Source organism: Paroedura picta, chromosome 2, assembly GCF_049243985.1.
Source record: "Paroedura picta isolate Pp20150507F chromosome 2, Ppicta_v3.0, whole genome shotgun sequence".
Taxonomy (NCBI): Eukaryota; Metazoa; Chordata; class Lepidosauria; order Squamata; family Gekkonidae; genus Paroedura; species Paroedura picta.
Genome location: NC_135370.1, coordinates 6790951 through 6816247, shown reverse-complemented (window position 1 = coordinate 6816247; position 25297 = coordinate 6790951). Strand labels below are relative to the sequence as shown.

The 25297-nt window shown below is 46.6% G+C and overlaps 1 protein-coding gene across 1 annotated transcript in view; it reads left to right on the top strand.

Moving 5' to 3' along the window:
• The window catches only part of HECW2 (HECT, C2 and WW domain containing E3 ubiquitin protein ligase 2), a 249813-nt gene that overhangs the window by 143974 nt on the left and 80542 nt on the right, over positions 1 to 25297 (top strand). Inside the window, 9 exon segments of the mRNA XM_077319283.1 lie at positions 1410 to 1552; positions 9564 to 9664; positions 12446 to 13804; positions 15529 to 15624; positions 16990 to 17140; positions 17846 to 17949; positions 18552 to 18619; positions 18621 to 18677; positions 23293 to 23478. Of these exon segments, the coding sequence (XP_077175398.1) occupies positions 1410 to 1552; positions 9564 to 9664; positions 12446 to 13804; positions 15529 to 15624; positions 16990 to 17140; positions 17846 to 17949; positions 18552 to 18619; positions 18621 to 18677; positions 23293 to 23478 (2265 nt within the window).

The window sequence follows — 25297 nt, the reverse complement described above, 5'->3', positions numbered from 1 at the left end:
CATTCATTCATTCATTCATTTGGATTTCTATACTGCCCATTTCTTTGCAGCTCTGGGCGGTTTACATTGAACATTGAACATTATATAATACAAATTCAAAGTTAAATGCTAGGAATTAGTCTGTTGGTGTAGGGGTTAAGAGTAAAGGTAAAGGTAAAGGTATCCCCTGTGCAAGCACCGAGTCATGTCTGACCCTTGGGGTGACGCCCTCTAGCCTTTTCATGGCAGACTCAATACGGGGTGGTTTGCTAGTGCCTTCCCCAGTCATTACCGTTTACCCCCCAGCAAGCTGGGTACTCATTTTACCGACCTCGGAAGGATGGAAGGCTGAGTCAACCTTGAACCGGCTGCTGGGATCGAACTCCCAGCCTCATGGGCAAAGCTTTCAGACGGCTGCCTTACCACTCTGCGCCACAAGAGGCTCTTCGGGGTTAAGAGTAGTGTCCTCTAATTTGGAGAGGAAGGGAAGGAGATTGTGGACCAGTTTGAGACACCTGAGGCCTTCTGGGTGATCTTGGGCCAGTCACAGTTCTCTCAGAGCTCTCAGCTCCTCCTGTCTCACAGGGTGTCTGTTGTGGAAAGAGGACAGGTAGGCAATTGTAAGCTGATTTGAGACTCCTTCAGGTAGTAAAAAGCAGCTCTTCAGTCACAGCCCTCTCGGAGCTCTCTCAGCCTCACCTACCCACCTGAAGAAGTGTGCATTCACACAAAAGTTTATACCCAGACTAAAACTCGTTTGATCTTAAAGGTGCCACTAGACTCAAAACTGTCATTTCTGAGCAACGCAGCTTCCCACCTCAAGCCTAATACAATTCCAGAGACAAGGCTGCCATCCCCAGCCAAAAGGTTAGAAAAATCTTGGAGCAGCATTGAAAAATTCCTCCAAACCAAAGCAATCCGCCTGCCGGAGACAGCAGAGGAGATATGATGAGATATGACGAGCTCTATGACCCCGTTGGCTTCCTCAGTTCTGCCGCCTCCTTCTCCCCTCCTACTTTGGCTACCTATTGACCGTGTCGCGATTTGCATGGATTGAAGCTGCTTATTTTTATAAATATGTGAAGGCAAATGAGCGACGCTCTATGTACTGTTCCGCTAACCTGGATGGCCCAGGCTAGCCTGTTCTTGTCAAATCTCAGAAGCTAAGCATGGAACCCCTGGCTAGTGTTTCGACAGGAGACCACCTGTGGCTTTTGCTACACCACCAAGGAAATACAGGGTTGCCACACAGAGGCAGGCAATGGGAAATTGCTTCTCTTCATCTCTTCTTGCCTGCTGGGTCACCTTTAGTTGGCTGCAACTTGGCGGTATTTTCTACCACCATTTGCACTCTTTGTTGTTGATCATGAGCAATATATGCTTGATGGATGTGATGTACAATACATGTTGTTGTTGTTTTTTCTTTCCAGAAATATTCTTTTGTAGCGCTTCTAACGGATGTCTTGGAAATTGAGATCAAAGATAAATTTGCCAAGAGTCGGCCTATCATCAAACGCTTTCTGGGGAAGCTTACTATTCCAGTCCAGAGGCTGATGGAAAGGAATGCAATTGGGTAAACCAAGACGCTTTTGTTGTTTGTTTTGCATCTATCAAAAGGAAATGGAAACTTGTCTTTTCCAAAGAAAGCTAATGGTGATGTGGATGCAATTCAGCTGCTCCATTATAGCCTATGCGGCCATTAAAGGCAGTGGGTCTGCGGAGTGTGGGGGTTTGTGGTAGAGGCACCAAATTTGCAGCATAGCTGCGGGAGCCTCTCATCAGTTGAACCTCCCTGTTTCATAAAGATTGGACCTGGCGGTCTACGGGCACTCTACGGGCACTCAATGAGAGTTCCCCCATCCAACCTCTATTGTTTCTTTCTTTCTTTTTTTTTTTTTTACACTGCAGGCCTGTAGCCAGAAAATTTTATTGATGTACAGTGTACAAATGACTACAGTAGTTGTGAGCAGGATTATGAATTTTACCATTTCTTTATATCCTTGGCCAGCCCGATACTTTTTTTTTATTATATATTTTTTATTTTCATAAAGATAGAAATATAGAATAGAGACAATGTAAGTTATTAATACAGAGAATAGTAAAATATAGTCTTCGTTTGGAAATATAGGACCCCACCTAAACTACACAATGGTATGAACTTTTGCCTAAAGCTTATAAACTTTTTCACGTTTCCACCACATTTAAAAAGAGAAGCCTACTTTGTTACCACCTTTCCAACATTTGTTTACATAGTTTTTAACAATTTTAACGGTCATTTTTGGTGTCCCATAACACCTATAAAACAATTTATACTTAACACAATCTTAGAGCCATCTACATTTCCACCACATTTAAGAAAAGAGGCCTACTTAGTTGTACAGAAGAAAAATATATAAGTTGTTATATAAGTTACATAAGTATAAGTTGTTAAATAGTAAAATAAAGTCTTCGTTGGTTACATTTACACCTTCTCGATTAGGTGCCTCCTTTTAGTTATGCTTTAAGTTTAGACTGGGAGTCACTACGGAGATATATTTAATAATACAGATTTAGCTTGCATAGGAAACTTAGGACCCCACACTAACTATATAATAGTATAAACTTACAATGAGCAGTAAAATATAGTCTTCATCTGTTATACTTAAACCCACTCCATTAGGTGTCTCCTTTTAGTTAAGCTTTAATTTTAAGCTGGAAGGCACTGCGGAGATATATTTAATAATACAGATTCAGCTTACTTAGAAAATCTTAGACCCCACATTAACTTCTTGACCCTAGTAAAAAAGAAAGAAGGGGAAAAGAAAGAAGGGGAAAGAAGGAGAACGAAGGGGAAAAGCCCCACTTTTTCGTGACATTGCCTTGAAAATGTACAAGGGAATAACGAGAGGATTTCAGTCATTGCTTCTCCTTTCCCTTCTCCTTTCCCTTCTCAAAGAGGGTTCCCCCATCCAACCTCTATTGTTTCTTATGGTGGGAAAAAAGACAGATTCTCTGATCTTGTCTTTTCCCCCACCATAGGAAACAATGGATGATGGATGAGAGTGCTCTTATATTGGATCCTGTGGTCCAATCTTTTTGAAATTTGGGGGTTCGTTGAGGAGAGGTTCCTGTAGCTATGCTGCCAATTTGCTGCCCTCAAACCCAACCCCCCTCCCCCAAGACTATGGAATAGACACAAAGGAAAAATTTTCTATGAACTTTAATGGCACCAAATTGATTCAGGCGAATCCAAATTGTATAAATCCAAATCGGTATACTGAACCATAATTCCAGATAATTTGGATTTAAATCTGAAAAGTACTGAATTTTTATTTGGTGCGCATCCCTATAAGGAAGCTGGATAGGAGAGGAGTGAGAGATGACCTGAGAACTATCTTCAAGTATTTAAAGGCTATCCTGTTGATTCTGTGACTCGATACAAATTTTGGCAGATCAGGAGAAAAAAGGCAAGAAGGAATGAGCCAGAACTAGGCTGTTGTGTCCCTTTCTTACATGCCGATAGTAATGCTGATTGCCACCTTGGGGTCCGGAAGGGATTTTGATCCATGGTGTAGTCTGCACGAGGCTTTTTACCCACACCCAGTTTGAATGAATCCCTGCAGTCCACACTGAATTTTATTTCCATTTTGATTTTGGGTGCTTTAAATTTTCCCTTTGCAACATGCATGATTGACTCATGGTGACCCTACATTTCCCCCGTGCTATCCTGAAGTGGATATAAGCCTCGATATTTGAAAAACCATCATCAGGAAGAGTGCAGCTTCCTGCTTTGGGGGAATTAACTCCTTTCTCCGTGCCTGGTAACAAAGCAGTCTTCCCTGATTGGCCGAGGCGTCATGTCAAAGTTCCCAGTTGCAAGGCTTCCCTTAAAGTGACTGTGTTCCAGAAGCCCTAACTTCTGTTGTTATTTCCCTCTCTTCTGCAGTCTCCAATCCTCCCCCCCCATCTCATTCAAGAAAAGAAAGAGAGAGACTCCTGTGCTTGGCTCCCCTCCCTGTTCTGATCTTTCCCAACCGAGCACAGAACACTTTCTGTTTCAAATTGGAGAGGAAGGGGGGGGGGATAGAGGAAGACCTGAGTTCAAACTGATCTGAATTCAGCAGGATCCACAATGGAATAAACAAAGTAAGTGCAGAATCAGCCCAGGTCAGATTAGACAGGGATCATTAGAAGCTTTTTGCTTTCCTCAGAGCATACAGCAGAGGTCACTGGGGGAATGTGCATGGGGGGGCGGGGGGAAAGTAGTTGTGAATTTCCTGTGTTGGACAGTGAGTTGGATTAAATGACCCTTGAGGTCCCTTTGAGCTCTGTGTTTCTTTATTTCTCAATGTCCCCACATGTGCCTTGTTCACAAGTTAAAAGGATGCATTTTTAAAACCAGACTTATGAAGCACAAGTTCTTATAGAAGTGTGCAAATTTCTCTAAAACATTTTCTGTTCCCCCAAGGAACTGTTAGCAAATTAATGATAAAGATCCAATTTATTTGGGTGAAGGCTAGGACAATACTCCCGCATTAATTAATTTCATGACTGTTGCAGATTTTCACACTCTTATGTCACCTTTAGTCTTTTATTTTCCCTAGCCAGCAGCTTAACAATTTTGTCAGGTTTTTAGCCAGGGTGGAATTAATAAATCTGAACTTGATGCCACATTTTTAATCTATAATAAGCTTGTTGACAATAGTTGAGATGGCTGAAGACGGTGAAGGCATATATCAAGGTGACATTGATTATATCTTGAGATCAGTAGGCCAGATACATGTCACACAGAAGAAGAACCTAGATATTAAAAAGATAGTGAACATAGTGTTTAAAGAAGTCCTTGGAATATAGCACATGAAAGGTATGTGGAACACGCTTGGAGTACTTAAATGGTTTCCAGATTGTAAGACATTGATCCATTCTGCCAGGCGTCTTATCCCATGGAATCAGTGTTGAAATGAATAAACCCCCTCCCAAAAGCTTTATGGAGATCTTTGCAGGGAACCTAATGGAGGGGTTTTTAATTAAATTGTTCCTCCCACCAGATTCTAAAAAGTTGTAATAGATGCATTTGTAGATATTTTAAACTCTTTGTAGGCTGTCTTGAAGGCCCAGGGTGTCCGCCTTCTGTGATTGTAGTGTTGCTGTGAGCCCCGCCCCTGAATCTAGGTTGAATTATGTAAGTAGAGATACTGTTTTAGGTCATTAATTAATGGAATGTTGTTTGTTGTGGAGTTTTGTGTTCCAGCAACAGCTCTGGGTGACTTCTTCTAGAATAACTCTCAAGGACTCCTAGGGTTGCCACTCTGGGTTGGCAGATACCTGGAGATACCTGGAGATTTAGGGTGGGTGAGGTTGGGAGGGACCTCAGTAAGATATAATTCCATAGAGTCCACGCTCTCTTTGCAGCCATTTTCTCCAGGGCAACTCATCTCTGTTACCTGGAGATCAGTTGTAGCTCCAGGAGATCTCCAGACATCCCATGGGGGTTGACAACTCTACCCCACCCACTATCTGAAAACACTTGAGCACCAGGTAAGGTGTTGGCAGACACCACGGAGATCACAGGGACCACTTTGGGGATCCCTGAGCTTAGAGAGTTTAAGGATGCCTCTTGAGGCGCAGGCTGGTAAGGCAGCCGACATGCTGTCTGAAGCTCTGCCCATGAGGCTGGGAGTTCGATCCCAGCAGCCGGCTCAAGGCTGACTCAGCCTTCCATCCTTCCGAGGTCAGTAAAATGAGTACCCAGCTTGCTGCTGGGGGGTAAACGGTAATGACTGGAGAAGGGAATGGCAGACCACCCTGTATTGAGTCTGCCAAGAAAACGCTAGAGGGCATCACCCCAAGGGTCAGACATGACTCAGTGCTTGCACAGGGGATACCTTTACGTTTACCTTTAAACTTATCTTGCTTGCATAATAGTTTATTGAGGAGTTTCCTCAAGCTTGGCAAGACAAGGATAACTCCTTGTCCCTTTCTCTCAGAGAGGCCTTTGAAGCAGTTCACGCAGATCTTTCAGATGCTTAAAAAAACAGCCTTTGATGGCTTTTCCGGAGCTCTGTTAAAACTGCACGTAGTAGCCAGTCATAACTCTAAAAACATTTCTAATTTTCATTTTGTTTGCTTTGCTGACCTGTTTTCCAAATTGCATCTTCCCCCCTGATCATTTCTGACAAAAATTTTGATGGAAAGATGGAAATAAACAAGTTTAGCTCAATTGTAGATGCCCCTTCCAAGCTCTTAATGGACTTTGGTCTCATGTGAAGTTATTGGGGGTGGGACGGGGTCTCCTTTCTGTGCTCATCAAAGGTTCCCTCTGACAAAGTCTGAGTAGCTCTCTCATCAAAGTCCATAGTACTTTTTCCAGAAGTTTGTTATTTTGCCTCAGTGAAACAAGAGGGTAGCACTTCTTGCAGGAATATGGGCCTTGAAGCTTGTTAAAAGAAATATTTCTTACTTGGCATTCATTCATGCAATTAAAGCTGTAAACCCAGGTCACAAGTGGTCTTCAGATCTTCAGATCCCAAGGGAAAATAAAGGTGAAGGAAATAATATGAATTCTGCCACTGGGGGGCAGAATGTTTCCGGGTGCTAAGATTTAGGAAACTGCAATAGGCATCTCAGCATGGGTTTCTGTTTTTTTTTTTTATTGTTCTCCCTTATCTGTTAATATTGATGGCAGCATTTTAGCCCCATGTTACATAATATTAAATCTTTTTTTCACGTTGCTTTTCATACTTAGTAAATGCTGAATTTGTGGCACAGGTGGATTGGGAGGCAGGCTTGAAATTTTCAGTGACCTCTACTCTTCACACATGCAAGAGCTAGATTCAAGTCTAGTTTGCACCCCACATACAAGTGTACCCATTCACTGCCCTTTCTGGCTGCAATTTATTCCTACTGACCATGGTGTCCCAGCTAATTAGGGATCACAACTATTCCCTAGAAATGATGTTATAAACTGAACTTCCATTCAGATCTATTTTTGAGTGCTGACCATACACACTTCATTATTTTCAGTGGGTTGAATGCCAGAATACAGTTTCCACCCCGCTACAAATTTTGTTTGAAAGTGATGTGGTGTGGATTAGGGTTGCCAGATGCCTCCTGACAATCATAGAATCATAGAGTTGGAAGGGGCCATACAGGCCATCTAGTCCAACCCCCTACTCAACGCAGGATCAGCCCTAAGCATCATAAAGCATCCAAGAAAAGTGTGTATCCAGCCTTTGCTTGAAGACTGCCAGTGAGGGGGAGCTCACCACCTCCTCAGGCAGCCTATTCCACTGCTGAACTACTCTGACTGTGAAACATTTTTTCCTGATATCTAGCCTATATTGTTGTACTTGTAGTTTAAACCCATTACTGCGTGTCCTCTCCTCTGCAGGCAACGGAAACAGCATCCTGCCCTCCTCCAAGTGACAACCTTTCAAATACTTAAAGAGGGCTATCATGTCCCCCCTCAACCTCCTCTTCTCCAGGCTGAACATTCCCAAGTCCCTCAACCTATCTTCATAGGGCTTGGTCCCTTGGCCCCAGATCATCTTCGTCGCTCTCCTCTGTACCCTTTCAATTTTATCGACGTCCTTCTTGAAGTGAGGCCTCCAGAACTGCACACAGTACTCCAGGTGTACTCAATAAGGACGGGCTTTGAAGGGGCCAGGGCAGCCCCCCCTCGCCCCCGGCAAAGCCTCCCCCACCTGCCCCCGCGAGTCTCTGGCTTTGGTGTGGGTGTTGGAGCAGGCTGGCTGCATCTCCGATGCGACGGGCCTGCTCCGAGGGCCGTGCCGAAGCCCCCCTTCCCCGCCTGCCCCCCTCCCCTACGAGTCCCCAGTTTCGGTGCAGCCATCGGAGCAGGCCAGCCATTTCTCCAAGGCGGCAGGCCTGCTCCTAGGGCTGCGCCAAAGCCTCCCCCACATGCCCGCATGCCCCCCTCCCCCACAAGTCCCCGGCTTCGCCACGGGCTTCGGAGCAGGCCTGCCACATCTCTAGTGCGGTGGGCCTGCTCCGAGACCCGGGCCGAAGCCTCCCCTCGGCGGCCGCCTACCTGGCGTGTCCCGCGGGAAATGGCAGAGGAGCCAATCTTATGGCGCTTCGTGCCTTCCGATTGGCCCCTCTGTCCTCAGTCCGGGGCCAAGGGGCCAATTGTTGGCTCCTTTAAGCTATCCAGGACTGAGCCCACCCCCACCCCCTTTAAGCTTTTATTTATACCACGGAGCGGTATAAAGATATGTGGTGTTATATTGTTGCCATGGTTCTAGGGGAGGGACAAAAATATATAATAAATAAAATTACATAATTAAAACTTGGGAGCCAGAGAGGTCCAGCAGTAAGAATGTTGGGTCAGGACTTAGACCGAATGAACCATGGTTCATTCCCCCCAGATGATTGCCCAGTCCTCCAGGTGTGCTCTGGTTCCAAGAGAACATGCACCTCATTGGGATTACATCCTTACTATTGGTGGAAAGGGTTTCTCTCCTTCAAACTTCCCAAGGGAGCCCCTGTTTTCCCTCTTAGGGAAATTTAAGTGCACTGATAGCAACATCTCATGCATTACAGAATTCAATTCTCACCCCTTCTCCCGTTTTGTTTCAGTTGGAAAACTGGAAGGCCTGAGAACAATAATATTCTGTTCACCAGTAAATCAAGATTGGTAGCCGTGTTAGTCTGTCTGTAGCAGGAGAAAAGAACCAGAGTCCAGGAACACCTGAAAGATTAACAACATTTGAGGCCAGGGAGAGTCCCTGCTCCCTTCTTCAGATAGATCAAGATGGGTAACCATGTTTGTCTGTTTGTAGCAGCAGAAAAGAGCAAGAGTCCAGGAACACCTTCAAAATTATCACAATTTGTGGCAGAGGAGGAATTTTCAAGAGTCATTGCTCTCTTCTTCAGATACTAGATATCTTCAGATTTCTAAAGAAGTGAGCAGTGACTCACGAAAACTCATTCCCTACCACAATTTTTGTTGGCCTTTAAGGTGCAACTGTTCACCAGTGACAGGAAGAAAGGAAAGTATTCTAAGTAAATCATTGATTTTGTCCTGATAACTGGGTTGAATCACCGGTTCATGCATTATTTCATTATAGATTTTATATAGTCATGCATGCCTAGATTTACTGAAGCACTGTTTTTCAGCCAGATGGACTTAAAAAGAAATTGGGGCTGCAGTTGACCCAAGAATCATGGAACAAGTAGCTGTATCTTTGCCATCTGCTACGAAAACATGGATTGAGATAATGTCTTTTGAATAATTTACTCCAATAATTGTCCTCATTGTCTGAAGTACTTGGTTGGATTATAAAACTTTGGGTTCAGGGGCACCTTTAAGACCCACAGAATTTTATTCAAGGTATTTTGTGTGCATGGACACTTAATGTATCTGAAGAAGTGTGCAAGCACATGAAAGATTATACCTTGAATAAAACTTTGTTGGTCTTCAAGGTGCTACCAGATTCACACTTTGCTTCTGACCAACATGGTGAACCTAGGTTGAATTATGTAAGTAGAGATACTATTTTAGGTAATTAATTAATGGAATGTTGTTTGCTGTGCCTCCCTGTAGCTTATGGGCTGTGACTGGCGTATTCTGTTCACTTTTGCAGAGACCAGCTTCTCAGCTATAACCTTGGCAGGAGACTTCCGGCCGACCACGTCAGTGGCTATCTCCAATTCAAAGTAGAGATCACGTCTTCTGTTCATGAAGGTGAGACTCAGAAGCGCACATGCGTGTTCTTCCTGTTGCAGAGAAGATGCTGCAAGTTTGGCTAATCAGCTGTATGGAATCCCATCCCACATATATTTATCTGTTTTACCTTCCCACTTGATCTCGGGGGATCAGTGAACACAACCCCAAGAGGACATAAGAGATGCACCATTTTCTCCATGTCTTTTTCTTTGGTGGTGGTACTCATGCTGGGTTCGATTCTGCGCTCCCCCACATGCAGCCAGCTCACCACGGCACTGATAAAGCTGTTCTGACCGAGCAGTAATATCAGGGCTCTCTCAGCCTCACCCACCTCATAGGGTGTCTGTTGTGGGGAGAGGAAAGGGAAGGAGAATGTAAGCCGCTTTGAGACTCCTTCGGGTAGGGAAAAGCGTCATATAAGAACCAACTCTTCTTCTTCAGTAATCTCAGGGCTCTCTCAGCTTCCCCTCCCTCTCAGGGTGTCTGTTGTGGGAAGAGGAAAGGGAAGGCGAATGTAAGCCACTTTGAGACTCCTTCGGGTAGAGAAAAGCGGCATATAAGAAGCTAGTCTTCTTCTTCTTCTCATCTGTGGCTTCCTTGTTTTCTCAGAAAGTGTTATCAACTGCATGGACATGAAACCTTGGCTGTCTTTTTTTTAATAGGCACTGCAGTACAAACTGTGGGGAGGCTTTCTGACTTCCCTGAATTATATTTTTAGCCATTGTTTCTGATCGTCATAAAGGAGCAACAATTGGGGGGGTGATTTGTTCTGTGGTGGAGGGGGGGGTCCGTGAAAATTGCTCTTCCTCTCTGTGCCTGTAGGAGTCCTGCCCACGCTCCAAGCCCTGGTGTTTGTTTCAAGCAAAAGCATGTTACATCTTTTCTCCTACGAAGTATGAATTGGAAATGGGTTCATATGAACCAGCACACCTTTGGGCCTAACCTTGTTCCTTTGTAAATTGCAGCTAATAGAGAACAGGTGGGAGACCTTTTGGGGGCTCCTTAATGACTGGATTTCAAGTCCAGTGGTGCCTTAGAGACCAAGAAGACTTTCAGGGTATAAGCCAGGAGTGGCCAAACTGTGGCTCTCCAGATGTCCATGGACTACCATTCCCATGAGCCCCTGCCAGCAATTTGGCCACCCCTGGTATAAGCTTTCAAGAGGCTAAGCTTCGAAAGGAGTTTTGCCTCTTGAAAGCTTATCCTGTGAACATCTTCTTGTTCTTTAAGGTAGTGGTCCCCAACCACCGGGCCGCGGCTCCCTCTCCACGCCCCCCCCCCTGCAGTGAGAAACTTCCCAGGCCGCAAGCCAAAGCGGCCGATTAGCTTGCGGCCTGGCAAGCTTCTTTCTGTAGGAGGGGGGAGAGGGAAGTACGGCCGCTGGCGCAAACTCGCATGCGCGGCAGGTCCGCACATGTGCGTTTGCGCCATGTGCGCCCGCATGCGCGAACGCAAGCAACTGCCACACATGTGCATTTGTGGCTGTGCATGGCGCAAACACGCATGTGTTGGCCTGTTGCGCATGCACGTTTGCGCATGGGCTGGCGCGCATGCACGGCGCCCGGATCGCCCGCCCCCCCACCAGTCCGCAATCTGAAAAAGGTTGCGGACCACTTCTTTAAGGGGCTACTGGAATTGAATTTAGCCTTCATACTATTAATGTCTTTTTGGTCTATTACATGTGTACATGCTTATACCGTCCGTTTTCCAGTGTGTTTGCACACCTGTTATTGGTATATTGAATATTGTTGATAACTGGATGCTTGTCACACAGTTTTTCCAATCCACAGTTCACAAGCGTGAAAAGCCGAGTATGTTAAGTGCTATGTTGCTTCCGGCCCATGGCTACCCTGTGAATTTATGGCCTTCAAAACCTCCCATTGTTCATAGGACTTGCAAACTGAGGGCCCCCATGGCTTCCTTGACTGAGTCAATCCACCTCCTTTTGGGCCTTCACCTTTTCCTGCTGTCTTCAACTTTTCCTAGCATGATTGTCCTTCCCAGAGAGACTTGTCTTCTCACGATGTGACCAAAGTACAATAGCCTCAATGTAGTCATGTTACTTTCTATGGAGAGCTCAAACTTGATCTGCTCTGGAACCCACTTTAAGGTTCCAGAGGCCTGATCCTGTCAGATCTCAGAAGCTAATTAGGGTTGTCCCCCGCTAGCTCTTGGAAGGGCCACCTCCAAGGAGCACCAGGGCTGTGATGCTAGGCAGGCAGTGGCCAACCACCTCTGAACATCTCTTGCCTGATTGCCAAACAGATCTCCTGGCCACATAACACTCACGCCGTACAATAAATAAATAATGTATTTTAAACTTAAAATTTTTGCACGGGTTTTTAATTTATTGATGTGAGCTGCCCTGAGACTATCTGGAGAGGGGCAGCATATCAATCCAAGTATAAATATAAACACATAAACAAAAACAAATAAATAATACATCTTTAGTTTTTGCATATCTTTTCATATACGCCTGTACTTTGATTTGGTGTATTACATGTGGAACAGGCTTCCTCGGGAGGTGGTGGGTTCTCCATCTTTGGAAATTGTTAAACAGAGGCTGGATAACCATCTGACAGAGAGGCTGATTCTGTGAAGATTCAAGGGGGTGGCAGGTTACAGTGGATGAGCAATAGGGTTGTGAGTGTCCTGCATAGTGCAGGGGGTTGGACTTGGTGACCCAGGAGTTCCCTTCCAACTCTATGATTCTATGATTCTATTCCATTCATACCTAGTGATTTCCATCATCACCTGTTACGTGTAGTGACATATTTTCCTGACTTTTCTTTATTCCAGATGCTTCACCAGAAACTGTGGGGACCTTGCTAGGAGTCAACTCTGTCAATGGAGACTTGGGTAGCCCTTCTGACGAGGAAGATGCCCCCACTGGGCATCATGACATGCCTCCTGTTTGCTTGAACGGCCCCCTGTTGGAGGAATCAACAGGAGAGGGAACCCCACGGCATTCCCTGAGGACTAGTACCACTCTGGAAACAGATCAGGAAGATTTGACCTCCACGGCTTCAAGGTCCTCACCTCCCAGGGGCCGCCAGGATTCGCTGAACGACTACTTGGATGCTATTGAGCAAAGTAATTATTGTAGGGCCGGGACTTCCGCTTGCAATGAGCGCGCCATTGGGGCGTCCCCAAAATTAAGGAGTAGCTTCCCGACTGACACTAGACTTAATGCCATGCTTCACATAGACTCTGATGAAGAGGAGCATGAATTCCATCAAGCTTTGGGATTCCAGTCATCCCTGGATGATGACGGCGGGTTAGTCATGTTGAATGGTCCTAACCGAAACGCTGAAGGAGATTGTCCGAATTGTTTGTCAAGCCAAGTTGCGCAAAGCCAAGGCCCCGAGGAAGATGGGGGAGACCCGGACATAGACACCTCCTTGCCTCCTTCCGATAGCCAGCAAGAACCCCTTCCAGGGCCTCCAGACTCTGAAGTAGCCGTCGAAGAAACTGAATTGCTTCAAGGTCCTCCAGATGACGGGCCAGCAGATCTGACTGAACTCGACGTTTGTGCATCTCAAGAGGCAGAACAGCCTTCAGCTGGCTCAGATGCGGGAGCTTCTGAGTCTTCTCCTGGAAGCCGAAGAAGCATTCGGGAAGCCGAGTCTATGGACCAGGGCTCGGAACCATCTCAGATCTCGTCGGAAACTGAGCCCAGCGACCCCGCTCGCACAGAAAGCGTAAGCGAATCCAGCACTCGGCCAGAAGGCGAGAGCGACGCAGAAGGGGCAGACGGTTCGTGCCATGAAGCCGCCACTCCCCGACTCACCTCAGTGGATACTCAGTGCTCTTCCTTTGAAAGCACCCGCTTTTTGGAGATGCCAGCCTTTTCGTCCCAGGAGGAGGAAGAAGGAGCTTGTGCCATGGACACCTCTAGGAGTGAACCTGCTGTGGGAACGCAAGACATTGTATGCACCCAGGCCTCACTGCCCTCGGTACATATCCCAACCGCTCAAGAGGAAGGGCCCCTGACTGAAATGGGAGGACTGCAAGATATTGATGAGGCTGAAGAAATATGGCAGAGGAGGAGGAGCCTGCAGGCAGCTGCTGCACGTAGCCAATCACAGGAGGCAGACACTGGAGGGGCACAGGCCACTTGCGAGGGGGCAGCTTCGGAGGCTGATGGAGCTAGCGGAGGTAACGGCCACACAAGGCGGTTGTCGGTCTTGGTATCCACGGTTAAGCTAATTAATTAGAGTAGTTACGTGTACTGACAGTCAGAGTAGTTCAGCAGTGGAATAGGCTGCCTAAAGAGGTGGTGAGCTCCCCCTCACTGGCAGTCTTAAAGCAAAGGTTGGATGCACACTTTTCTTGGATGCTTTAGGATGCTTTGGGCTGATCCTGCACTGAGCAGGGGGTTGGACTAGTTGGCCTGAATGGCCCCTTCCAACTCTATGATTCTATGATTCTAATTGATGAATGTGTCTGAATCTCTTTCAAGTCATTTCCCCACAGGTTATTTGCTCTGGGTTTTATGATATTGGGAAGCAGTGATTCCCCTCCTCTCCCCAGTGTTTACCCACCCATGACAATGTGGTGCATTTGTACACCTCAGGCATTTTTCCTGTCTTTCTCAAACCTGTTTAACTTTGTAATCTGGGGGATTCAGAGTGAAGTGCGGCAATGGAATAGTGCTGTATCAATATAATATTAGAATAATCTGTACCAGGATCTTTGAATTCAGCTTTCATTTTTTTTTAAAGTTAGTCCCTATCTCCTTTAATTACAAAGATATACCTTTCCCCTCGTATCTCTGCAATGAAAAGGGCTAGAAACTTAAAAAAGAAAGTTGAAAATCCAGAGAACCCGAACAAATTGTTACAATGTTATCTAGTATGTTGCTATTGCCAATTTTTAAAAGCCCTGAAAAATCACTAGTGCTCGGGGGGGGGGGGGGGACAGCTATGTAGAAGCCCAATTTCTGTTGTTCCACATCAACAGTCGCAGAAGCAGGGAGGAAACTACACCAGCCTCTTCCCAATTGGTAACCACTTAATTCTGTAATGGACTGATGACCCTTGAAGAAACAGTCATCTGCCTTGAGGGCATGCTTTGAATGCAAAAACATCGCACCTGGTGTCATCAGCAAAGCTTTCCGAGGACATGCTCAAACCGCATTGTGTACACATGCCGTTAACCTACACCACACAGGTGCACACCACCCCCACAACCCTAGCAGGATTTTCTGTTTTCCACAAAGAGCTTGAGTGCCTGCATAGAATGGCGTGAATGAAATGCCGCCTGACTTCACAGGTGTCGCCTCCTACCTGGCGTAAAAGCAAACACGATTGCTTAAACAGCAGAGGCTGACTACCTGGCGGATAGGTTTCACTAGCAGTCCCTTGCTTGTACTGAGCTGAACAAGGGATGCGTATATTGGTGAGAGCCCAGGTTAATTTTTTTTAACATTTGAAACATTTCTTAACCACTTTCCCACCTTGCGGGGCGTGAGGCAGCTTGCAATATATCAACCGTTTTTAAAACCTAGAATTTAAACGGGTAGCACAATCGTTTGACTTTTAATTTCCCGGCCTTTTGAGCTCAAATGGCACGCTGTTGATGATGGCAGAGCAATATCGTTGTTAGCATACTGGGAATACAATGTGAGTGCATTGGGTTCTTCTGTAAGGACCACCACAACTGCTTTGTGGTGTTTGAGACAAGCTAGGGTTACAGCCCTCGAAGAAAGAAAGCTTAATTGCTTTGTCAAATTTTTCAAATTTTAAATTTTTAACAAGTTTCAGTATGAGCCGGAATTACCTTTGGAAGAATGATGGTGAGGCAGAATGCAATGCTTTCTACATATTTTCGTGGGAAATTTATACACTTTTTCCTTTAAAAAAATGTTTTTGTTTCTCTAGGCTCCCAAAGCAATGGCCATCAGCCTCTGAGATCACTTCCCTCAGTTCGCCAGGACGTTAGCCGCTATCAGAGAGTGGACGAGGCCTTGCCCCCAAGTGAGATACTTTTTTTTTGTATTAGCTTCAAAGTTTGAACGCACATCTCTCAAAGCAGCACAGGTGCCACGGGTTTATGCTTATCTGCAGGTCTGCTTGGTTGCTTATGCCTTTCGCAGGGCTCTTCGCTCAGTGGGTATGAATTTACTGGTCCGCCTGGCCTTGACCAGGGCCAGGGCCTTTTTGGTCCTGGCCCCAACCTGGTGGAATGAGCTCCCAGAAGAGCTGAGGGCCATACCGGAGCTACCAGCTTTCCGCAGGACCTATAAGACGGAGCTCTTCCACCAGGTATATGGTTGAGGCCAGGGTGGGGTCTCGGTGTTACCATTAGAGGATCCCACGGATAAGTTAGATCTGGTTGCCCGCTCCCATCGGAAGAGAATTTGGCCCTCAGGCTGAATTGGAGGAGAGGGGGCGGAGTGTTTAGAATCTTAGGGTAGTAATCTCCATCTGGTCTCTGATAAGGGTTGTTTTCATGGGGGTTTTATGGAATCTGTTGTTTTATACTTGTAAACCGCTGCAAAACTTTCCGAGAGCGGCAGTATAAAAATCGAAAAATAAATGTTTCTTAGAAAACCAGAGAGCAGCACGGGGCTCATTCTTTACACAACCCATATGCTCTTTCCCCAGGTTCCAATAGTGTGTAGTGTGTTTCCACCCTCCCCAGTGGAGAAGGAATTGGTCCGATATGGAGCAAAAGTCTATTACTGGCTATTAGCCACAAGTTATAGCTAGAGCAGTCTGTCTGTGGCAGCAGTGCTCCATATCAACTATTGCCCCCAGGGGTCTGCAAGCCCCTGGGGATCTGGGGGTCTCCGGAGGAGGCTCAAGGCCTTTCCTCTCCTGCCTTAATGGACTTGGAACTGGTTGCTTCCTTTGCTCCCCCTCCCCTCCTTCCGAGTTTTCTAAACCCCTTGTAATTTCTGTGCCTGGGAGGGGTGGAGCCTTCATGCCTGCTCCTGGCTTAAACTACCTCCTGTCATCTCCCTCCTGTCCTCCATGACCCTGCCTGTTAATACATGTAGTGATGTCACTTCTGTTCACACATCACTTCTGGCAGGTGTGGCAGGGAAGCATGACAAGTTCTGAGGCCCCTTGAAGTCTGAAAATATTTTTCAGGGGCTCCTCCACAGTCAAAAGGCTGCTCTGCATGCTTGGTGCTTGGGAGGTCCAAGTGGGAGGGCTTCTGGAGTTCTGGCCCCACTGGTGGATCTCCTGCTGGCCCCTTGTTTTTGCCCCCTTTGCGACATGTGGATTTGGACCAAATAAGCCACTGGCCTGACCCAACATGACTGAGAGATTTGGGAAACAGTGTCCTTCAAGTATCCTGTTGCTTACTGTTTGCAATGTGTTTTGATTGCTAAGATTGGGAAGCCCGCATTGACAGTCATGGGAGGATATTCTATGTGGACCACGTAAACAGAACCACTACGTGGCAGCGGCCCACGGCACCCCCGGCTCCTCAGATCCTTCAGCGTTCCAACTCTATACAGCAAATGGAGCAGCTGAACCGCCGGTGAGAATTATTCTAACCATTTCCTTGCCCACAGTGTTTAAGAACTGGCATAGTATAGCCCTGAGTCTTTATTGCAAGTTCCCCTTACTGAGCAAGCATAGAAACCTTTGTACAGATGGGCTTAGGCCAGAAATGTGATATTTATAAAAATTAGGCAAAAGGCATCAATTCCCCAGGCCCTGTCCTGTGGCCGAAATGTAGTCTGCATTGCCACATTGTCATCCCCCCTTTCATTCCAGTATAAGTTTTGGGATGAAAAGACTCCCAAAGTGATAAGCTGTTTTCTAACCCTCCATTTTTCACTACCTGAAGGAGTCCCAAAGTGGTATACAAACCCTATCGCTTCCCCTCCCCACAACAAACACTCTTTGAGGTATGTGGAGCCTAGAGAGCTCTGGGAGTATTGTGATTAGCCCAAGGTCACCCAGCTGACTACACATGGAGGAGTGGGGAATCAGTTTTCCAGATTAGGGTCCACCCCTCTTAACCACACCACCACATTGGCTGTCAGAAAGAAAGGCTTGAAAGTCGCTTGTCCCCTGGAATTTAGCTTTCCGGAGCTTGGCTGGAAGGAACAGTTGAAGCCGAAATAGAAAAATAATTAACTTCTGATGTAACTTGCTCGTATGCTCACATGCCAGCCTTTTGGAGATTCTCTGATGCCTTTATCGCGTGCTTTGCATAATGTCAGTCTTGAAACCTCAGGTATCAGAGTATTCGTCGGACGATGACTAATGACAGGCCAGAGGAGCACCCAAACGCCATGGATGGAGCTGGGGAGGACCCCGACTTCCATCACCCCAATGCAGGTAAGGTGCCTTCAGCACCCTCTGTTTTGCATGTCCTTGAGGATCTTTCCATTACAACCTCAGTGGTGGAAAGTGCCATTAACTTGCAACTTACTTATGGCCACCCCTGTTGGGTTTTCAAGGCAAGAGGCATTCAGAGTTGTCTTGTCATTGCCTACCTCTTCATAGCAATGCTCCTGAGTGATGTTCTGGAATTTGGATGAAAACTCTATGGGATAATCAGCTTATACCATAGAGTTTTTGCAAATACCAGAGCGTCATTCACAAGTTGCCGGTGCCATGATGTCACTTCCCGTGTGCCACCAGCACTGAGCCTTTCTACTGGTAAGTACTCCCCTTCGTCGGCCAGTTCATTGTCAGCTGGGTGGCAGGGCCTCCCGGTGGGGACCCCAGTCTCCTCCAGGTGGTGGGGTCTGGCAACCCTACTTTGAAAACATTCGGGTGTCACCATAAGTGGGTTGCAACTTGATGGCACTTTCCAATGTCATAGAAAAGAACTTTTAATAACAAACATAAACCAGAATGACTGTATTAAAAAAAAATTGTTTTTTACAATGCTGGGATGCTGAACCCTTTGTACTGACGATCGAAACGTGTCTTAGATTTCCGAAGGGAGAACGTGCTTCCTCATTCTACCTCTCGATCCCGGCTTACTCTTCTGCTTCAGTCCCCCCCCTGTGAAATTCCTGACCAGCCCGGAGTTCTTCACAGTGCTGCATTCTAACCCTGTGAGTATAGAGTGGCAATTAAATATGAATTATATAGAGTTGTGTATGAACATTAGAAGGACATGATACTTTTGCATTTTTCATACCTTGCTGGAGCACGTTAGGAGAGCCATGAAGTTCACTCAAGTGCTGTTGAGTGAGTTAACCTACCTCACAGAACCAGAGAGGATGAAGTGGATGTAGGGAGGGGAACCCCTTTTTCATTGCCTAGAGCAGTGGTCCCCAACCTTTTTATCACTGGGGACTGGTCAACACTTGACAATTTTACTGAGGCCCGGGGGGGGGGGGTAGTCTTTTGCAGAGGGACGCCGCTGCCTGAGCGCCTGCTCCACTTGCTTTCACACTGGTGCCCCTGATCTCCTGTCACCCGCTGGGGGGCACTGCCAGCAGCAGCAGTGCAGTGCCAAGCCGAGGGGGAGCCCCAGCCATGGTGGCCTCCAGACAGCACCAAAGGTGAGCCGGCAGCAGAGTGGCAGGGCAGCCCCCGAGGCAGCAGCTGAGGAGGAGGACGAGGAGGAGCCGCGGCCCGGTACCCACAGATCCACGGACCGGTCCCGGTCCCCGGACTGGGGATTGGGGACCACTGGCCTAGAGCTTCTTTGAGGAGTGATATCCAGGGCTCACCATGCCCCACTGAATACTCACCCAGGAGCACCAACAGGTAGCTGGGCATACCCAGTTAGGGCTGACCCAAGCCACTAGTGAAGGTCACTTTTTCCCATACCTGGGGGGGTGGGGGGTCACTGGCTCACAGTGTATACAAACCCAAAACAAGGCAGCTGATAGGCCAAGGAACATCTCATGAAACCACAACTGTCTTTGGGATCAAAGGTATGCAGGTCTCATAGGAGCTCTGTGCTAGCATTTAACACTCCCCAACTCTGGGCCAAGAAGGGCACACTGGTTGGTTCTCTGAACAACTAGAGCAGGGATGGCCAAAATGTGGTTCTCCAGATGCCCATGGACTACAATTCCCATAAGCCCCTGTCAGCTAGGCATTGTAGTCCATGGACATCTGGAGAGCCACAGTTTGGCGACCCCTGAACTAGAGCAATTGGGAGAGTGACCAGTAGGAGAAAGAAAGAAGTTGGGAAGTCTATCCTGTGGCGGTCAAGGGGTCAGGATTAAAATGGGGTCGAATACAGGAAAGCAAAAATGGAAGCACCTTTTCCCTCATTATTGTAACCGTTATGAGGAAAATATTGTTGTGGCCATTGATACTTATATCCATTTTACCCCACCTTGTACAATTAATAACATATTGGAACAAAAATGAAGTAGACCAGAAGAATTAGATAAGAGATGGGTTCTCTTCATACTGAAGCAGGCAATTTCCCTCAGTTTCTGTGGACTTCCCTATGTTTCTGAGAGATAATGCTGCAAAAAGGGGGGGGGGCGGGGGAACCTAACCGGAGAAGCAAGTCAAGAACTTAGAAGGTTGAGCAGCTACACAAACGAAGACATCTATTTATTACAAAGTGCATAGTAAATATGGATTCAAAACAAAGATAAAAACCACAAGGTGTTGGGCATCGCCTTACAACCCATTCTTAAAATCGTTCTATCTTTGTTTTGAATCTCTACTTACTATGCACTTTATAATAGATGCATCTTATTCTTTTGTTTAGCTGCTCAAGCGTCAAGGTTCAGTGACGTAATGCTGCACCACCTTTGAGTCATATTATTTTACTGGGAGACTCTCAAAGTGCTCGATTTCGCAATAAGCCAAACTTCTGTATAAGAAAGTTTCTTTATTAAGGAAAGAAGACATCCGGTACACTTACATAGACAGAACTGAGGTCTTTTGCCCATGGACAGAGTATAACACAGTGAAGCCCATTCCCCTTCCCACCCCTGGGAACAGGGCAAAATGCATTTCAAAGAGAGTTACAACACTCCAGATAACCTAAACTACAAAGGGCGAAGTTGGGATTGGGGGGAGGGGAGAGGGAGGGGGGGGGGGAAGAGGGAAAGAGAGAGAGCCGGGAGTAGGGACAGGCTGTGTGAGAAAGTTAGGAGTCATAAACCAAAACAATACGATGCAAGGTGTCGAAGCAGCCATCTGGGCAGTGTCCGATCCCAAGCATCAAGAATCCAACAATCATGGCAGAAGACCTGGGAGGTTCTGACAAAGACTGGGACAGACTTTTCTCTGGGCCTTCGTTGACAACATAGAAGAGTAGGTTTTCATACCCTGCTTTTCTCTGTCCTAAGGAGTCTCAGAGTGGCTTGCAATCTCCTTTCCTGTCCTCTCCCCACAGCAGGCACCTTGTTTGGCAGGTAGAGCTGAGACAGTTTGGAGAGGAATGTGTCCGGTCAAAATCACCCATGTGGAGGAGGAGCAGGGAATAGAACCCGGTTCTCCAGATTAGAGTGGGCCATTCTTGAGCACTGTACTGGCACCCACTGGAATCCCCTGTTAGTGTATCCTCACATGATAGATCCCCTGGCCCACGCACTGCATTTGAACTGGGAACTTGCCAGTGGAAATGCCTCACTGATGTTTGCCTTTTTTCTGTATAAACATGTTCTAAGGGGGGTTGCTTATTGGCTTTAAGCTAGCGTGAAAATATCCTGGGTCTCCCACTGGTATAATTGCCCTGTAAACTAATGTTAAAATTAAAACGTGTTAAATGAAGCCATTATGGTAATTCTAGAACTCCCTGCATTGTTAAATCTGGAAGGCATCATAAAAATGTATAATTTGGAGAGCGTTTGGGTGATTTTATTCGGATGTAGATTTAGGCTATGACTTCATTTGCAAGACAAGTTGCGCTTGATTTTTTCAAAAAGAAAGATAGCGTGGGATCCAAACCTCCACAGAGGTCACGCCATCCAATCAGGGACACCGTCTTCTGATAACTGCAGCTGTATCAACAGGTTGTGTTTCATTGAAGGCGGAACAACCGTCGGAGTGTGCTGACTGCTACATTTCATGTGTTGGGCGGAACCAACTTCGGTAATGCATTTGAAGGCTGCGCCTATATGGTTCCAGCTGTACATTCAGATTTGGAAGCATAGATTTCTCCATCCTCGTAGGCAAGAAAAAAAGTGGAGCACAGGCAATTGAGAAGTAGGCCTAGCAAAAGTGTAAAATGCAAGGCCAGGGGTAGGACACAGGGTTTCCCAACCATAGTTCTGTACTACGGTGTGAGGGGTTTCAAAATGGCAGCTGGGGAGAGCCCTCTCTCCCTGTGTCTGCCGCTTTCAGCTCCGAGTGAAGAGGAGAGGAAAAGGGTTCAGATAGATACATAGATAGATAGAGACAGACAGACACAGACACAGAGATATTTAATATTTAAATTCTACCTTTATTTGGGTAGGTTGACCCACTTCCTCCCAAAGTGGCCAATAATGTGCTTGCAGGATATAGAAAGGGGAGAGGCCCTGGCCATTTAAACCTTTGCCCCCCAAGGTTCCTCTAACTCCCAAGGGGCGTGGACAGAAGGCATGGCCAGCTGGCATCTATTCCTGGTACCCAGAAGCCTGAAAAATACTTCAGCAGTCAAAAGATTGGAAAAGACTGGGTATAACATATAAGACCACATGGAGCTATTTTATGCCAAACCAGATCTATCTATTCTGTGGGATAGCAGGTGTAAGACAGACAAAAGACTTTTCCCAAAATGTGTTCCCAGCCCATGTGCTCTTTAAAGTTAAGATTCCAAGGATGGAATGCTCTATTGAGAGCCAATGTGATTAAAGAGAGGTGGCCACTAATCTGGTGAGCCAGGTTTGATTCCCTGCTCTCCCACATGCAGCTGGCTGGCCAACCTCTTGGCCCAGTCCCAGTTCTCTTAGATCTCTTCTTGCAGAATAGTTCTCTTAGAGCTCTCTCAACCTCACTTAGCTCACGGGGTGTCTGTTGTGGGGAGAGGAAGGGGAAAGCTGGGGATAAAGAAACAGCTCTTCTTCTACGTAGTAACCAAGTGTTCTTCCATGGAGCCATGAATCATCCAAGAACGATTCCTGGCTTTCCTGAGCTGGTGAATAACTTGATAGCTTCCTTCTGAAACTTCTTCATTCAAAGTAGGGATGCCAGCCTCCAGGCAGGACCGGGAGATCCCTCGGAATTACAGCTCATCTCCAGGCAACAAAGATCAGTTCCTCTGGAGGAAATGGCTGCTTTGGAGGGTGGGACTGTATGTCATCATATCCCATTGAAGCCCCTCCCCTCCCCAAGCCCCGCCCCCTGCAGGATCCACCCCCAACTTGGAGCTGGCAACCCAAATGAAAGTACAAAGGATTCTGCAGGACTTGTCAGCTTTCTGCAGGGCCGGCAAGACGGAGCTCTTCCGCCAGGCGTATGGTTGAGGCCAGGGCGGCTCCTGCCGTTGTCAGCTGTGGATCTCTAGCTGAAACTAACCAAGTCCCTCGATCCCAGATAGAGAGTAATAGACCTTTGCTGGATGGGAGGAGGGGAGTGGGCTATATATTTATTACCCGCCACCGTGATATTGTGTTTTAATTACGTTTTTAATGGGTTTTATGGAATTTTATCGTTTTTATGAATTCTGTAAACCGCCGCGAGACATTTAAGAGCGGCAGTATATAAATATAAAAATTAATTAATTAATTAATAACAATATCAACCTGTTCTCTCCCTCCCGCACAGAGTGCCTACCGCATGTTTACAAACAACACATGTCTGAAGCACATGATCACCAAAGTCCGACGAGACACGCACCACTTTGAGCGCTATCAGCATAACCGAGATTTGGTGGGTTTTCTGAACATGTTCGCCAACAAGCAGCTGGAGCTGCCGCGGGGCTGGGAGATGAAGCATGATCATCAGGGCAAGGTAACAGAGCTCGGCGAATGGCCGGGAGGATGAATGCAAAGTTACCATAATCGAAATAATATCTGTATTCCCCTGACCAGGATGGTCTTCTCAGATGCTACGCGGGGTTAGCCCTGCTTAGTACTTGGATGGGAGACCCCCAAGCTGCTGTGCAGAGGCAGAGCAACACTGAACATCTCTTGCCTTGATTACCCTATGGGGGCCCCATAACTTGGCATTTTTTTTTAAATTGTGACGTTGAAACCTTGTGATGCCTCAAAAGGAACAATAGCAACCATCTTGTTAATATTTTCACTAGCCTGTTCCTTCTCAGTTGCCACTTGTTAAGATGTCAGAACAGGAGTTGTGTCTGTTCTCTTTAAAGCTCTGGACTGGGACAAGTTCTCCGGATTTGGTGTGGAAGAATTGCATATTTTCCTCGGGGGCGGGGGTGGAGGTGGGGAGCAACATGGAGCCATGTATGTGAATAGAACCCTGGAGCAGGACAGAGAGATATAAGAACAAACATTCCTAAAGCTGTGTCCCACGTGTGCTGTAAGTGTGAACATCTGAACATAAGAGAAGCCATGTTGGGTCAGACCAATGGCCCATCCAGTCCAGGTTGCATGCACACAGAAGCTTAAACCCAGAATAAAACTTTACTCATCTTAAAGGTGCCGCCAGGCTCAAACTTTGTTCTGCTTCTGAAGAAGAGTGCAACACATGAAAGCTGACTGTTGGTCTACAAGGTACCCCTGGTCTCCAACTTTGTTCAGTTTCTTCAGACCAGCCTGACTACCCACCTCCAGAAGTATCTGTTCACTCAAAAACTTATCCCCAGAACGAAACTGTGTTGGTCTTTGTGATGGGCCAGGGGAAGGATGGAACTGTCCCGCTTTTGCCTTGCAGGCCCAGTTCCGTCTTGCACACCCCCTGTTCTGGCTGGTTGCCAACTCCAGGTGGGTGGCAAACAGGACTCACTGTTTGCCACCCACCTGGACTAACTAACACTCACTGCCACCACCTGGTTGAAGTACAGGGTGGCAGCTGGGGAAATTAGGACTCCTACCTGCTCCTTTCACACCTATGAGGACTTGCCTCTATGGTCTCCCACAGCCCCAGCACCTAAGCATTGTGGGGATGAATTACTGCAAGGGCTCGGATAGGTGTAAGCTTTTGTGCGCACGCACACTTTATTACACAGGAAATATATAATAGTATAAAACCACTAGGTTAAAACAAGTGTATGCAGACTGATTGGGCAACCCCTTATATGCTAATATCTAAGTTTTCAACCCACTCAGTTGCAGCTGGGGAGAGTTCAAAGCGCTCTGTCACATCTCCCTGGGAAGCACATTCTTCTGGCAGAAATTTTGACAACTTGTGCATGTGATTAGGAAGTTGTCTATATTTCTTTTAATCTCAGCACCCTACTAAGGATTGCTGCAAGGCCCCTTTACAGTCTTTGGCTAGGATTCTGCGGGTGGGAAAGCTGCCCACCAAGCACAATTGTCTCTTTCGACAGCAGCCCAAAATAACCTCTGCCCAATCTTGTTCCTGGGCTACTGAAGGCATTGCAGGCTGCCATTGCACAGGGAAAGTGTGATGTGCAGCTAGAAGCCCTTGCACCCACAGAAATGTTAGCCTGGATCAGAGTCATAATCCATTTAGATCTCTTGCTTTTTTTAAGGATATTTAAGGTGAGAAAGAACGCTTGGATTTCAGCCAGTATAAAATTAAAGTTGCCCCTCTTAGCAAATTAGATTTATTCTGCTTCAATTTTAGCACTGTAAACAAATATGAATAATTGGTCTTATGGGTTCCGAACACTGTGTGTGTA